Source organism: Rhinatrema bivittatum, chromosome 16, assembly GCF_901001135.1.
Source record: "Rhinatrema bivittatum chromosome 16, aRhiBiv1.1, whole genome shotgun sequence".
Lineage (NCBI taxonomy): Eukaryota > Metazoa > Chordata > Amphibia > Gymnophiona > Rhinatrematidae > Rhinatrema > Rhinatrema bivittatum.
Genome location: NC_042630.1, coordinates 17,255,316 through 17,271,530, shown reverse-complemented (window position 1 = coordinate 17,271,530; position 16,215 = coordinate 17,255,316). Strand labels below are relative to the sequence as shown.

Sequence of the window (16,215 nt, the reverse complement as noted above, 5' to 3'; positions counted from 1 at the left end):
GTAAGAACCAATTTTCAGATATCTCCATTTTCAGCTTCTTTTCACTTACTTTTTTTATGGATCTCTTTTTGATAGAGCTTGGAAGCCATTGCAAAGATTTGGGAAACTGTAACTTTGGACATTGTCCCATACAAGGATAAAGGACACTACAGATTGAGGTAAAAAATAAAAGTTAAGAACAGAAGAGACTATGTACAACTTTAGGGTACATGTTCATTGTAATCAGAGAGTTTTGAGGGGGGAAAAGGGGAGATATTTACACAAAGTAAGGTGATACTAATTAAGTGGAGGAAATTTATACGAGGTTCAAATATATACAACAACAATCCAGAATTCGAAAAGTTGGATAAGGTCGGGTAGACTTCGGCAGTTCTTCGCAGTTATCCATCATTATGTATATATATAGGGAAAAGTAACCCTTGCTGTAGTTACACGATGTTAGGTTCCATATTAGGAGCTACCACCCAGGAAAAAGATCTAGGCATCATAGTGGATAATACTTTAAAATCATCTGCTCAGTGTGCTGCAGCAGTCAAAAAAGCAAACAATGTTAGGAATTATTAGGAAGGGAATGGTTAATAAAACAGAAAATGTTATAATGCCTCTATATCGCTCCATGGTGAGACCACACCTTGAATACTGTGTACAATTCTGGTCGCCGCATCTCAAAAAAGATATAGTTGCGATGGAGAAGGTACAGAGAAGGGCAACCAAAATGATAAAGGGGATGGAACAGCTCCCCTATGAGGAAAGGCTGAAGAGGTTAGGGCTGTTCAGCTTGGAGAAGAGACGGCTGAGGGGGGATATGATAGAGGACTTTAAGAACATGAGAGGTCTTGAACGAGTAGATGTGACTCGGTTACTTCACTTTCGAATAATAGAAGGACTGGGGGCATTCCATGAAGTTAGCAAGTAGCACATTTAAGACTAATCGGAGAAAATTCTTTTTCACTCAACGCTCAATAAAGCTCTGGAATTTGTTGCCAGAGGATGTGGTTATTGCAGTTAGTGTAGCTGTGTTCAAAAAAGGTTTGGATAAGTTCTTGGAGGAGAAGTCCATTAACGGCTATTAATCAAGTTTACTTAGGGAATAGCCACTGCTATTAATTGCATCAGTTTCTCCAACACCCACTGTACAAGGGAAACCCTTGTTCGGTGGTTTTGTGCGGTGGCTATGTTGAAGGACAACCACTTTGTAATTGTCCCTTTTTATAGCCCCATATATTGCTCTTTATTATTCACTCTTTATATCTGGTTTTTCATTTTTATCCTTTTTTTGTTTATTTCACATCCCCCTTTTTGGCTTCTTATCCGACCCAGCCAACATTTTTTACGTCGTGTACTTATCTAGGCTACCGCCCTTATTGCTTCTCATGGGTTCGGATCCGCCTGCCCGACATTGGCCATGTTTCGGCAAGACATTGCCTGCTTCAGGGACTGCGGGAGAACAATCTGCTGCGTCCTTACCGGGTTCACAGTTTTCAGATGTTTTTTTCACGTTTATTCTGTTACCTTAAAGTGAGCAACGCCAAAAAGGGGGATGTGAAATAATAAACAAAACAAGGATAAAAATGAAAAAACAGATATAAAGAGTAAATAATAAAGAGCAATATATGGGGCTATAAAAATGGACACTTACAAAGTGGTTGTCCTTCAACATAGCCACCACACAAACCACCGAACAAAGGTTTCCCTTGTACAGTGGGTGTTGGAGAATATTTTCACAAAGGGAAAGAGGTTGGTTAGTGATTAGAGATTAATTGCATCAGTAGCATGGGATCTTCTTAGTGTTTGGATAATTGCCAGGTCCTTGTGGCCTGGTTTGGCCTCTATTGGAAACAGGATGCTGGGCTTGATGGACCCTTGGTCTGACCCAGCATGGCATGTTCTTATGTTCTTATGTTCTACTGACACTCCCTCCTTTGTTTTCTTGATGTAGGGGTACTGAAGAGGTATTCCAAGCACTGGAGGATAACCAGGTCACCCTATCCACTATGAAGGCCTCGCAGTTTGTGAAGGCCTTTGAACATGAGGTAGATTACTGGGAGCGCTGCCTCTCCCTCATCCTGGAGGTCATTGAGATGATACTGACTGTGCAGCGACAGTGGATGTACCTTGAGGTGAGCACCCTAGTGAGCGTGAATGTCATAGAAGAGCTGTCCTGAGGGAAAGGTGTCCCAACTAGGGAAGGAGGACACCCTTTATCTGCTTAGCAACCTGATGCTGTTCCTAACCCAAGAGAGAAGATATAGTTGGCTCGGCTGAAGTTGTCTAGTTTTGCATTTCTCCATGGATAAGCAGTCCAATATACCACACAATTGGGCAGAGCCATAGCAGCCTATACTACATTTGATGTTGGAATGTAAACCGAAGTGATTAGTAAGTCTGTTACCTGAACCTCAGTATAAAAAAAGTTATAAATAAATAAATATACCAATATGGCTTTGGCCACAGGTGTCACTAACAAAGGGTGCCATAGCACCACCAGTGTCATCGAGAGCAATACAGCGCCCCCCGGGGAATCGGCAGCATGGCTGGTGGGGCCTTAGGAGAAGGAGCAGTGCGGCCTTCTCTGCAGGAAGGAGCCCAACACCAGAGCTAGATTGTTTCTCATGGCCTGAAATCATTTCATCGGCTATGGGGGCTACTGCTGCTTGCATCAAGAGGGAGGAAACAATGAATGAGGAGTGAGTGTGTGTATGTGTAAGTGAGAGTGCGCACGCATGTGTGTGTGTGTGTGTAAGAGTGAGCGTGTGTGTGTGTAAGATATTGAGAGTGCATGTGTGTGTGAGAGAAAGCGAGTGTAGGTATAAATGAGAGAACTCCAGCTTCTTTACTCCTCCTGTGAATAAAGTTTATTTTTCTTTCACTAAAGACTGCCTGGATTGTTAATTTAAGAAGACGAATTAACAGAGCATGTGTGTGAGAGTGAAAGCATGTGTGTGCGCAGCAATTGTTCCCCAGATAAATTCAGGTGAGTGGGTTTTTCTCTTCTATCAGCAGACAGAGACAGAAAAGAAAAGCTTTACTGATCTGTTGGTAAATAACCAAAACAGACTCACTTAGAACAGTAAAAGTAGAAAAACCTCATTAGAAAAAAATGTTTCAAATATTGCATTTATCCATTTAACTACAAATTCCCTGTACATACCCAGATCAGTCCAGACTTCTGGGTTTTGCCTCCACTCCAGCAGATGGAGACAGAGATGTTTTTGACTGACATTGCCCTATACCTCGAGATGCCACCTACAGTCCATCAGTATTTCTCTGTCTCCAGCAGATGGTGGAGGTGCAAAATCCTACAGTCTGTGATAGAAGTAAAAAAATAAAATAAAAGAGAGTAAAAGAATTATAGAAAGATACAGGAGAAGAGAAAGAGTGAAGATATTAGAGCCTCCCCAAGGGGTTGTCAGGTCCTGGTGAGACCATCCCCCCTGGTAGTTGAGGCAGTGGAGCAGAGGGTCAGGGGCCCTGTAGACTTGCCCTTTCAGCAGCAGCCAGAGGTGATACTGGGGAGCCTGGCTCACTCACCCTCCGGGGGGGCAGAACAAGGATTCTTCATTTTTTTGTGAGCCTTCAGGTTTAAAAAAAAAAAAGAAAAAAAGTTTAAAACTAAGGGAAGAGCTTCTGTTTGCAGGTAGGAGCTGCAATTCCCTACCAAGCCTTCTCCGTTCCCCCAGCACTGCCGTTCTGTCACTGCTGTCCTTCTCCCACCGTGCTAGTTTTCTCTGGCGTCTGTAATGCTTGTGTGTGTCTTTCGCGTGATAGCTTATGCTCCGGGTGCCTCCCTGGGGGGCAAGCATCTTGGGGGCTTCTGCCGGCGGTGATTTCAGTGGGCACCGAGAGCCTGGGAGGCTCATTTGGGCATGTCAGTCCTCACCAGACCCGTTCCCAGTGAGCGCAGGAACAGATGCCATTTTGGCGGCCTTCAGGGCGCAGGAGCGAACTGCGATGGGGAGGGGAATTCCCCTCCTCCCTTGTCTTTCCAGCCAGGTGCCTCTATGGGGGGTGGATTTCATGCCAATTCGGCGCTTTCTTCGGAGGAGGGTCCCGGGAGGACTTCGGGCTCCTCCTCCTCGTTCTCCTCTGAGTTCTTCTTGCTCCTTCATAAGGCTTTTAAAGCCAGGAAGGCAGCTAGATGGCATTCTATAAGGGGTCCTCATTTAAGGCTTACCGCAGTGCCCTCAGCTCCCTCAGCTCCTGGCAAGGAGGGCGTCTTGGCCCCCAAGAGGCCAAGATTCCCGGTGGAAGAGGGGGTCGTGAATTCCAGGCGTCCCTTCAGAACTGAGTCCCAGCCCACGAGGGACTCATCGTTGGAGGCTTCGGGGACGGAAGAGCTGTGGCCACAGGATCCTTGGGGCAGATCTGGATCTGGGCGACCAGAATCAAGCTCAACAGCAGGCAGGAACTCCAATGGTTGAGGGGGATGACCCGAAGGTGGCGTATTTGTTCCGCAAGGATGAGCTGGGTCCACTTATTCCCATAGTTCTGGAAGAAGTGGGGATTGAGGCCCCCCAGGAGCTCTCAGCTTGGAGCTGTGGATCCAGTCATGGTGGGTCTCCATGGTCCGACTCAATCCTTCCCTTTTCATCTGTCAGTTACTGACATTGTTTCGGGAATGGGACACTCCAGACTTAGGTTTGAAGGTCATTCGGGCTATGGATAAGTTGTACCCCCTGCCAGAAGAGACTCTGGATCTCCTCAAGGTTCCCAAGGTGGATGTGGCGGTGTCGACAGCCCTTAAGGATATCCAGAATCGAAAGCTAGAGTTGCAGCTTAAGAAGATCTTTGAGGTTTCGGTTCTGGGGGTGCATGCTGCTATGTGTAGCAGTTTTGTGTTGAGAGCAAGTCTTCGCTGGGTGCAGTGTCCCTCTCGAAGGCGAGGCTATTCAGGCTGGGTGGCTGGAGGCTGCGGAGGCTTACAGTGCAGACACGCTATACGATCTTCCTCGCACTCCATGCAGATTCCTCTGGCTGAGAAACTGGTCTGCGGATGTTTCTTCTAAGGCTCAACTGGGTTCTTTGCCATTTAAGGGAAAATTGCTTTTTGGAAAGGATTTAGAAGACATGATTAAATCTCTGGGGAGAACAAAGTCCATAAACTGCCAGAGGAGAAGCCCAAGGTGAGGGGCTCCTTTCCCCATCGCTCTCGATTCCGATAAAATCGGAGGTTTCGGGCTTCCAGATCATCCGGCTCCTCTTCTCGTCAGGGCTCGGGCCGGCAGCATTCTTGGAACCAGTCCTTTCGGGGTTGGCGCCTCGTCCAAGATGGGGCTGCCCAGAGTGCTGGAGGGGCCAAGTCCTCACAATGAGGTGAGGCTGGTTCACTCCTCCATTTCTCGAGGAGTGGGCCAAATTAACTTTGGACCAGAATAGCGGCCTCTCATGTTGCTGGTGTAGACAAAGTTCAAGCCGATTTCCTCAGCCACCACCAGCTGGATCCCGGGGAGTGGGAGCTCTCCGCCTTTCGCCTCATATGCGACAGGTGGACCAGGTCGAGCGTGGACTTGATGGCGACATTCCGCAATGCCAAAGGTTCTTCAGTCGACGCCGGGAACCAGGAGCGGAGGGAGTAGATGCTCTAGTCCTCCTGTGGCCGAGGAATGTCCTGTTGATGTGTTTCCGCCTTGGCCATTAGTCGGCAAGGTGTGCGTTGTGTAGAAGCTCATCCGGGTGAAGTGCTTCTGGTGGCGACGGAATGGCCACTGTGTCCGTGGTTTGTGGATCTGGTCAACCTAGCAGTGGATGGTCCTCTAAGGTTTCACCTGTCATCGGATCTCCTGCACCAGTTTGTTTGGAAGGGGCAGATTGCTTTTGTCTAGCAGCATGGCTTTTGAAAGGTGGAGATTGAAGAGTAGGGTTATTCGGATGCAATGATTGCTACCCTTTTACAATCTCGAAAAACCTCTACCTCCTTGGCTTACGCCAGGGTGTGGGGGCTTTTGAGTCCTGGTGCGTGGATCACAAGGTGGAGCCTACCCGGGCTTCGATTGGGGATGTTTTAGCTTTCTTCAAGTGGGCCTGATTAAGGGTTTGTCATTTAGTTTCCTCTCTGAGTGTCCAGGTAGCAGCCCTAGATTGCTTCCATGGAAAAGTACGGGGAGTGGCCTTGGCAGTACATCCGGATGTGGTGCGTTTTCTGCCGGGGGGAGGGGGGAAACATTTGCGCCCTCCGGTGAGAAGTCCTTGTCCCTCGTGGAGCTTGAATTTGGTACTTAGGGCCCTGTGTACCTCGCCATTTGAGCCTTTAAAGCGGGCGACATTTAAAGGATCGTACCTTGAAGGTTGTCTTCCTCATGGCTATTTCTTCAGCTTGGCGGTTGTCGGAACTTCAGGCCCTATCTTGTAGGGAGCCCTTCCTTTCCAGACTTGGATCCTTCTAATCCTGGGTCTAGAGATTTACGAAGGTTGGACGTGAGGTGTGTTCTATTGCGTTACGTGGAGGTTACGAACAGCTTCTGCTTGTCGGACCATCTTTTTGTGCTGTGGAGTGGCCCCAAGAGGGGTCACAAGGCCTCTAGGGCCACTATCAGACGCTGATTGAAGAAGGCTATTGCCTCTACGTATATTGTTCAGGGTCGTCTGGTTCCGGTCAGTCTTCGAGCTCATTCTACCCGGTCACAAGCAGCTTCGTGGGCAGAGTGCCAACAAGTTTCGCCACAGGAAATTTGTCGAGCGGTTACTTGGAAGTCTTTGCACACCTTTGCCAGGCCCCTGATTCTGGGGGTTTTGGAGAAAGTGTGCTCCGAGCGGGACTTTCAAGGTCCCACCCTGTGTAGGGAAGCTTTGGTACATCCCAGGAGACTGGATTGATCCAGGTATGTACAGGGAAAGGAAAATTGGTTCTTGCTAATTTTCGTCCCTGTAGTACCACGGAACAGTCCAGAGTCCTGCCCATTTTAGAGTTGGGGAAACGGAGAGTCTGTTCAGTTGGTCATTATTGATTACTCTGCAGTTTTGTTTTGAAGAGTTTGTGTAGGTTTCTGCTCCCCTTTTAGGATAATAGTATGGGCAGGGTTCGTTATATGCGTTACAGGTTTCTCTTCCCTTTGCTCATTAAGAGGCAAAATTGTTAAGTGTTTATTATGGTTTATTCTTTACACTTGGGTACAGTGTAATACTGACGGACTGTAGGTGGCACCTCAGAGTATAGATCAGAGTCAGTCAAAAACTTCTCTGTCTCCATCTGCTGGAGGAGAGGCAAAACCCAGGAGAGGGGATTGATGCGTGGTACTACAGGAACAAAAATTAGCAGGTAAGAACCAATTTTCCTTTTTTATTACAATTGTCAATACAAAATAGCTATAGTGTAATACAAATAATATAATTAACGCAATTCCATATCATTAAAATAGCACATATACAGAAATGCCATACATAAAACACTTAAATTGAACTCCAGGACAAAAAGTCAAACACAGACAAACAAAAAGATGAAAAACCAAGAAAAAAACAACTTTTTCTTTGATATAATGCCCCAAAGAAATAACAGTGGGATTTCTGGCATAAAAATAGCAGTCCCATCATCTCCTTTTAGTCTTCAGAGATCCACCTATTAGTAGATAATCCACTGAAACCACAAAAGCTAATGAAAAACTTAGTTTGTTGTAGTGGCCAGTGTAGGAGCTGCAGTTGTGTGGATCTTGGGCCACTTGAAGGGATATTACACACTCCCCACCCCCCCCCCCCTTTTAAGATTTGCATGACTCTAAACTTATCACCAACAAAGCCCCTTCCAGGGCATGCACTTTTGCTTTCACGCTATTGGCACGCATAGGGCATAATAACCTATCCTCCCCACCATAGATAAAGCAGGAAGGCAGAGACCTCGCCACCCATGGAGATTCACATTTGGAGAATGACCTTGACTATACCTGCTTCTTTCTTGTTTGGCTGCAGAACATTTTCCTGGGGGAAGACATCCGTAAACAGCTGCCACAGGAGTCTGCTGAGTTTGATGAGATTAATGAAAGCTGGAAGGGCATCATGGAGAGGCTGGCAAAGGACAACAATGCCTTGCGGGGCACACATCACCCAGGTACACCTTGTGCACACTGGAATTACCATTGTCATAGACTTAGAGCACTGCATGAAATAAGCTGAGATATGTTAATCAGGCCCACCTTGAGAACCTTATTTGTACTTTTTAGCTGCTCTAAGGAGGTCAATATTCAGACAGACCAATTTATTTGGGTAGATTGCTATTTATCCTGTACATGGCTTTAGAAATTGCTCTCTGAATGACTAATAAATGTTACACATGTGCAGCCAGGTCTTGTTTTAAAGAACTTACAAGAATGAGGAAGGGAAGACATGCAGGTGCTTTGAGGAAAAGACTTGGATACAGGAAGGGTGTCATGTTATAATTCTGTGAGTGGCAGAGGTGTGGATATGAATCTGACCGATCTATGCTACCAACACACTTTGAGACCTTCCTTTCATCTCCCTTAGAACACTTTAGGGTAGGGTAGCCTAGTGGTTAGAGCAATGGGCTGTGAATCAAGGAAAGCAGGTTTCCAATCTCTTTTCTTCCACTAACATGCCTTGTGATCTTGAGGAAAGTCACTTTGTGGTCAGTATTCAAAGGCTTTGTTCGGCAAAACTTAAGAACATAAGAACATAAGAAAATGCCATACTGGGTCAGACCAAGGGTCCATCAAGCCCAGCATCCTGTTTCCAACTTTGGAGAATTTTTTTCCCCCGCCGAGCAGACATATTTTGTGTTCACAACTCATAAGCACGATATTTATCCAGATAAAGAGAAGCTGTGCTGGAGGTGTTCCAGGGGAAGGGCTAAACTTTAGTTCCCTGTACGTACCAGGATCAGTCCAGGACACCTGGGTTGTGACTCCGCACCAGTAGGTGGAGACAGAGCAAAACTTGTGGGCGGAGCCATATATAAGCCCCTGTGCCAGTCACAGCCCCTCAGTCTTACTCTGTCTCCAGTAGGTGGTGCAGGTCTAGTCACAGCCTCTGAGTGGCCTGAGGACTGATAGTTGGTTAGTCAGGGTCATGGTGGTTTTATTGGTTTCAGTTTATCGGTTTTGGTTATTTAAAAAAAAAAAAACAAAAAAAACAAAAAAACAAAAAAAAAACAAACAAAGAAAGAAAAGGATTTGAAGGTGAGAAGAGACATGAAGAAGCTGTCCGTCCTGCCTCCCAGGGGGGTGGGAAGGTTCTGAGGGGACTATCCCCCCCTGGTTGAGGCCGCTGCTGAGGGTCGAGGACCCGGCCTACCACTGGCAGCAGCGTGGGGGTGACACCGGGGAGCCCGGTTCACTCACCCCCAACAGAAGCAGGAGACCCAGGACCCTGGACAGCGTCAGGTTTGCGTATAAAAAAAAAATAAAAAAAAAAATTGTACTTTTATTTTTCTTGTGCGGCTCTCCGTTTCTTTGCCGGTGGGGGAGTTTTCTCGGTTCGGCGAGGCGCGGGGAGTGTTTTCGGCGGTAGGAATTGATTATTTTAGTTTCTGTCTTGTTAGTGCGCCGTCCGTTCCGCCGCGACCGCATGGAGGCCGAGGGGAACGGGGAACGGTTGGCCGTGCTTGCGGCTCGGCGCGCGCGCAGCTCCCGCGTGAGGGGATTTGCTCCGTTTGCATCCCGGGCGGGAGGGACCGTCCGGGACAGACAGGGGGAGCCGATCCCGGTCGGCACATTCGCAGTCGCGCGTTTTCGCCGCTCCAGTCATGCCGGCTGACCCCTTCCCGCTCAGCGCGGGAGCGGCGGCCATCTTGGGGTCAGCTCGCGAACTTGTGCGCGAACCGGTAGGGAATCCCGGCATGCCTCCCGCGTTGTCTCCTTAGCGGAGGCCTTCGAGGGGAGTCCCCCGGGGGGGCTGAGTCCTCGGATGAGGCTAGCGTGGATGGGAACTCCTCGTTTCGGGGTCCTCATTTTTCGGACGTTTTCGCGCCCACGCGCCTCTAGCGAGCTCGGCTCTCCTCAGGCTGCGCAACGAGGGGCGCAGTATCGTTGGCCTTGCTTCAGGGGGTGCTTGTTCGGCGGCGGCATTTCGCTCTTGCGGCGTACTTGGTCGCGGGGACCGTCCGGTGGCCTTCCCCAAGCAGTTTTCTGCCTGCCGCGGGCAAAGATTTAAAAAAAAAAAAAAATTCTACACAGACTTTTCACGCGAAATTTGGCGGGAAAGTCGGCCATCTTGGTGCGGCGTCGAGCGCGACACCAAGCGCGGCAGGCCCCAGGGGTTTGTTCCCTCATTTCCGTTCCCCCCCCCCCCAGTCGCCGGCTCCGCGGTCTGTTTTGCCATTGGAGGCGGTGGAGGGGGAGGACCGGGGGAGACACGCCACGATCTCTGAGGGACTCTTTGTCCCTGGTTTTTCTTTTGGCCAGGCATAGGCCCTTTAAGGCTGCAGTGCCCACAAGCGACCTTCTGGCCAGGCGGAGAGCCTGAGAGGCCAATCAAGTTAGGACCGGACGCGTACTCGGCCGCAGTTCGCGGTGGGGCGATTCATAGCCAAACGCCCGTTGCGGGCCATACCGCCTGGTTTGGGCACGGTCCCTACCTCTGCCTCGTCGGATCCGGTAATTTCCTAGGTGTCCTCCCCTCCTCCGAAGGGGGCTGAGGGAGATGTCGACGTTTGAATCTTCTGGTCCGGAGATTTCCAAGGCGCCCTCCCCGCCTCCGAGGGGGGCTGAGGGGGATGGCACGCCGCCGCAGTGGACGGCTGGGCAGGCACAGCCTTCAGAAGGGGATTACTCGAGCTCTATCCACCTCTTCATCAGGAAGGAGCTGGCCCTTGATTCCCACCATCCTGGAGGGGTTGGTCATCCCACCCCGCTGGGGGTAGTCTCGGCTGGGCTTCATTCCTTTTCACCTGTCTGTGTCATCCCTGCTCTATCGAGAATAGGATACTCCGGCTTTGCACCTCCAGGTCACGAACGCTATGGGTAAGCTCTCTCTCTTGCCGGAGATCGACTGATTCCTGAGGCTCGAGGATAAATTCAGGGTGCGGTTTTCATTTTCGACCAGGTCCCGCTTTCGTGATCCCAGGACGTCGCGTTCTCCAAAGTCTCCTGGTCAGTCGTATAGGTCTTCTTCCTCCCGGACCCCGCCATGGCAGCAGCAGTCCTTTCGGGGGAAACAAGGGAGCCCCGGCAAGCGCGGTTGATTTCAGTTGTAGAGAGATGGGCCGGTGTATCGTCAGACTAGTGGGTCCTCCGCGTGATCAGACTCGGCTGCCTCCTCCGTTCCGGTCAACCGCACGGTAGGGGCCGTTACTCCATTTACTTCGTCGTCCCCAAGAGAGGCGGTACGGCAGATCTATTCTGGATCTTGGTAGAGTGAACTGATGCCTTCGCGATGCCTTCGCGTTTCTCACTTCAAAATGGAGTCGGTTCGGTCGGTAATTGCTGCGGGGCGGCCCGGCGAGTTTTCTGGCCTCCCTGGATTTCACGAAGGCGTATCATCACATAGGCATTCAGCCGTCGTTCCTGTTCCTCATCAGGTTCTGCGTTTTTAGGATGGCACTGCCAGTTACAAGCGCTCCTGGTTGGTCTCGCGACGGCCCCCGCACGTTCACGAAGGTGATGGTCGCGGTGGTGGCGTGGCTGCGCCAGTATGATCTGGTCTATCCGTCCCTGGACGATTGGTGGATTCGGGCGAAGCCCGAGGATCAATGTCTGTTGTCAGTGGGCCAGGGTCTTATACCTTGGCAGTCCCTAGGATGGGTGGTCAACTTCAACAAGAGTCAATTTCTGGGAGCCGTTGTCGACACGTTGCAGGGCTAGGTGTTCCTGTCACACGATTGGAGATACGAGCTGCCAGCTCAAGTACGGCGCTTCTTGTCTGCGACTGCCTTGCGGTCCGGGGTTATATGGCTTCTGAACGGCAAGATTCACGCCTGCGCTGGTTTCCTGGGCGTTCGCTCATCTGCGGCCTTTTACCATCGTCCTTACTATCTTGCTGGGCGCCGGTTTCCGAGGAGTTCCACTTACCGCTTCCACTAGGGGGACTCGCGAGGTCCAGCCTGCTCTCGTGGCTGGATTCCAGTCATCTGTCCTCTGGAGTGTCTCTTCTGGTGCCCAATTGGACGGTGGTGACCGCGGATGCCAGCCTCTCCGGTCGGGGAGCGGTCTGCCTAGGGAGCTCGATCCAAGGCCTATGGTCAGTGTCGCTAGCCCAGTGGTCTATCAACAGACTAGAGACCAGAGCGGTCCGTTGGGCTCTGCAAGCCTTCCTACCGGTAGTGCGGGGAAAGGCGGTCCGAATGTTGTCGGACAACGCGACCACCGTGACCTACATCAACCGCCAAGGCGGGACAAGGAGCCCACAGGTGGCGGAGGAGGCTCAGCGCTTAATGGTCTGTCAGGACTCCATCTCGGCCACATGGCAGCCTCTCACAGTGCAGGAGTCGGCAACGTTCAGGCGGATTTTCTCAGCCGGCATCGCCTGGATCCCGGTGAGTGGGAACTGGCGGACGAAGCGTTGCCTCTCATTTGCGAGAAGTGGGGAGTGCCCCACATGGATCTGATGGACACGTGGCACAACGCGAAGGCTCCGCGATGTTTCGGTCGAAGTCGAGAAAAGGGGGCGGAAGGCGTCGATGCGTTGGCGCTTCCCGGGCCGACGGATGTTCTGCTGTACGTGTTTTCTCCCGTGGCCGATGAACGGCAAGATTCTGCGGCGCATAGAGTTGCACTCGGCCATCGTGCTCCCGGTGGCACCGGAGTTGCCGCGCCGGCAGTGGTTCGCAGACCTCATCCAGCTCACAGTGGCGGCACCCCTTCAGCTCCAGGGGATGGCGGGTCTACTCCATCAGGGCTCCGTCTGTTTGGAGACTGCGGATCACTTCTGCCTCGCGGCATGGTTTTGAGAGGAATCGGCTGAAGAGAAAAGGTTACTCAGCTGCGGTGGTAGCCACGTTGCTACGTTCCAGGACACAGGCGACGTCCCTGGCTTATGTCCGTGTCTGGGTGGATTGGAGGAATGGTGCGTGCAGCGTGGGGTGGTCCCTACTGCGGCTTCTGGCGTTCCTCCAAGCAGTTTTTTGCCAAGGTAAGGTCTGGCTTGTAGTTCCCTACGGGTCCAAGTGGCGGCGATTGGTTGTTTGCGAGGTAAGGTCCGTGGTACTTTCCTGGATCTTCACCCGGATATCTCCCGTTTCCTTCGGGGAGCTAAGCACCTTCGTCCTCCATTGCGTCTCCCCTGTCCAGCTTGGAACCTCCATTCCGTTCTCTCCGCTTTATGCGCGGCGCTGTTTGAACCCTTGAAACGCTTAACTATTCAGGATCTCACGTTGAAGACGGTGTTCTTGGTGGCGATTGCTTCGGCACGGCGTGTTTCGGAGTTATGGGCTTTGTCCTGTAGGGAACCCTTCTTGTGTATTTCCGATTCCGGAGTTTTTTTGCGGACGGTTCCTTCCTTCCTGCCGAAAGTGGTGTCGGCTTTCCATGTTTTTCAATTGAGCTATCCGCTTTTGCGGTCGGGGAACCCTCTGATCCAGAAGCGAGGGATTTACGGAAGCTTGACGTGCGGAGATCCCCCCTTCGCTGTCTGGAGGTCAATTATCCATTTCGGGTCACGGCTCTTCTCTTTGTTTTGTTATCTGGTTCAAAGAAAGGAGTTGCAGCGTCCCGCACGACGCTTGCCACTTGGCTCAAGGAGGCCATTGGTTCGGCGTACTTGGTGCGGGGGAAAAATCACTTCCCATGGGTCTTTCGGGCTCCCTCGACTCGCTCTCCAGCTGCGTCTTGAGCGGAAGCTTCTCAGGTGTAGCCTCAAGAGATTTGCAGGGTGGCTACCTGGAAGTCGTTGCATACCTTTATCCGGCATTACCGGTTGGATGTCCGGGCTCACGATTCCGGGGGTTTTGGAGAGAGGGTTCTCCGAGCGGGACTCTCTGCTTCCCACCCTCGGTAAGTTGGCTCTGGTACATCCCAGGTGTCCTGGACTGATCCTGGTACGTACAGGGAAAGGAAAATTAGTTTCTTACCTGATAATTTTCGTTCCTGTAGTACCAAGGATCAGTCCAGGATCCCGCCCGCAGGGCTTCGCTACAGTAACGGAGAGTCCGCTCATCATGTTTTCTTAGTTTTGCTGTTAGCTTGTTTAGCTCTCCCGGTTGGGGAATCCGGGTTCAAGTAGGAGTTTGGTGTTAGTTTAAAGTTAGAAGTGCATTTTCTAGCCAGTTTTGTTACTTGGTTGCATGGCTACTTTGACATTATGTATGACTGAGGGGCTGTGACTGGCACAGGGGCTTATATATGGCTCCGCCCACAAGTTTTGCTCTGTCTCCACCTACTGGTGCGGAGTCACAACCCAGGTGTCCTGGACTGATCCTTGGTACTACAGGAACGAAAATTATCAGGTAAGAAACTAATTTTCCTTTAATGAGCACAGATATTGAGCATTGTCTTACTAAAGTTATGTACATTACAGAGACACCTGTTAAGGTAAGCAACCTTGCTTTATCTTTCATTTTCTCAGGAATTCACTTAATTGTAAGCTGTTTGGTACAGGGATTTAACATTCCTGAAAAAAGCTGTTGTAAATTGTTTTGAGCTAAAATTGGATAGGCACTCTAAAAATGCGAAATATTACTACTATTAATATTTAATTGATAATGCCTGGATGCAGGTTTGCAGTTGATTTTAACATTCCATGCCCACTCTAAGGTCTCCTGGAAAAGTTGGGAGCCATGAATAACGTTTTGGAGGGCATCCAGAAGTCCTTGGACATGTACCTGGAGACCAAGCGCCACATCTTCCCCCGCTTCTACTTCCTGTCCAATGATGACCTGCTGGAGATCCTGGGCCAGTCGCGCAATCCTGAAGCAGTGCAGCCCCATCTTAAGAAATGTTTCGACAACATCAAGTCTTTGAAGATCCAAAAGGCAAGCATCCCTTCCCTGAATATCTGAAACAGTGTTCTGCTGGTTCATGTAATATGTAAGGTGGCACTGGGGACATCAAAGCTAGAAGGGATCAGTTATATGCATATGCATCTACCCCTTGCAATGCAGATTTCCTTCCCCTTTCTGCCCCTGCTGCCACCAGTAAGGACCCAATGTCCTCTTTGATTCATCCTATAATGGCATGTTCCCTGTACGTACCCGGATTAGTCCAGGATAGCTGGGTTTTGCCTCCCCTCCAGCAGATAGAGACAGAAAAACGACTTTGCGGACTGTGTCCTATACCCCTGAGGTGCCACTTAGTGTCTGCCAGTATTTTTCTGTCTCCAGCATATGGTGGAGGTGCAAAGCCTAGCGTCCGGGGGCGGAGATGATCCCAAGCAAAAGCGCCCGCTCCGGTCTCGGTCCCGTCAGGCGGATACTTCTCAGACTGACACATCAGCTGAGGATCAGTCTCCCCCACCAGCTCTGGGAGAGGGGCAGGATGCGGATCCGGATCTTCACCTTCAGCTGGTCAAGCCAGATGGTGTTCCAGGGGTGGAGGGCGATGATCCAAAGGCGGTATGCCTGTTCCGGAGGGATGAACTGGGGCCGCTGATACCAGTCATTCTAGAGGAGCTCAGTATTAAGGTTCCTTCTGAGGATTCCAGGTTTGGAGCTATGGATCCAGTCATAGTGGGCCTCCGGGGTCCAGCTCAAACTTTTCTGTTTCATATGTCAGTCATGGATCTCTTGTTTAAGGAGTGGTACATTCTAGACCTTGGCTTGAAAGTGGGAAGAGCTATGGACAAATTGTGTCCGCTTCTGGAGGAGGTTTTGGATCTACTCAAGGTTCCCAAGGTGGATGCCGCGGTCACAAAGAAGACCACCATTCCTGTCACGGGGGCCACTGCGCTGAAGGATTTGCAGGACCATAAGCTGGAGCTGCAGCTAAAGAAGATTTTTGAGGTGTTGGCCCTTGGAGTCCGAGCTGCTAGGTGCACCAGTTTTGCGCAGCGAGCTTGTCTCGGTTGGATTCAGGATTGGCGGGATGAGGCTTCCCTCTCGGATGCGGCGGCGCTGCTGCATGCTAGCCGTCTGGAGGCAGCGGTGGCGTATAGCGCGGATGCCCTGTATGATCTTCTGCAAACTTCGGGCAGGACAATGGTCACAGCGGTTTCCGCCCGCAGGCTCCTCTGGCTCATAAACTGGTCAGCGGATGTGTCATCTAAAGCACAGCTGAGTTCTTTGCCATTCAAGGAGAAGCTACTCTTTGAGCAACAATTGGAGGACATGATAAAGTCTCTGGGAGAGAACAAGGTCCACAGGTTGCCAGAGGATTGGCCTAGATCCAGGAGTTCCTTTCCTCA

General features: G+C 50.5%; 1 protein-coding gene across 2 annotated transcripts in view; it reads left to right on the top strand.

Annotated features, from left to right (window-relative positions):
- The window catches only part of DNAH2 (dynein axonemal heavy chain 2), a 392,322-nt gene that overhangs the window by 125,173 nt on the left and 250,934 nt on the right, over window positions 1-16,215 (top strand). For both annotated transcript variants that reach the window (XM_029581921.1, XM_029581922.1), the window contains 4 exons: window positions 76-158; window positions 1,940-2,120; window positions 7,900-8,038; window positions 14,631-14,848. In XM_029581921.1, coding sequence (XP_029437781.1) covers window positions 76-158; window positions 1,940-2,120; window positions 7,900-8,038; window positions 14,631-14,848 — 621 coding nt within the window. The remainder of the gene's footprint in view (window positions 1-75; window positions 159-1,939; window positions 2,121-7,899; window positions 8,039-14,630; window positions 14,849-16,215) is intronic.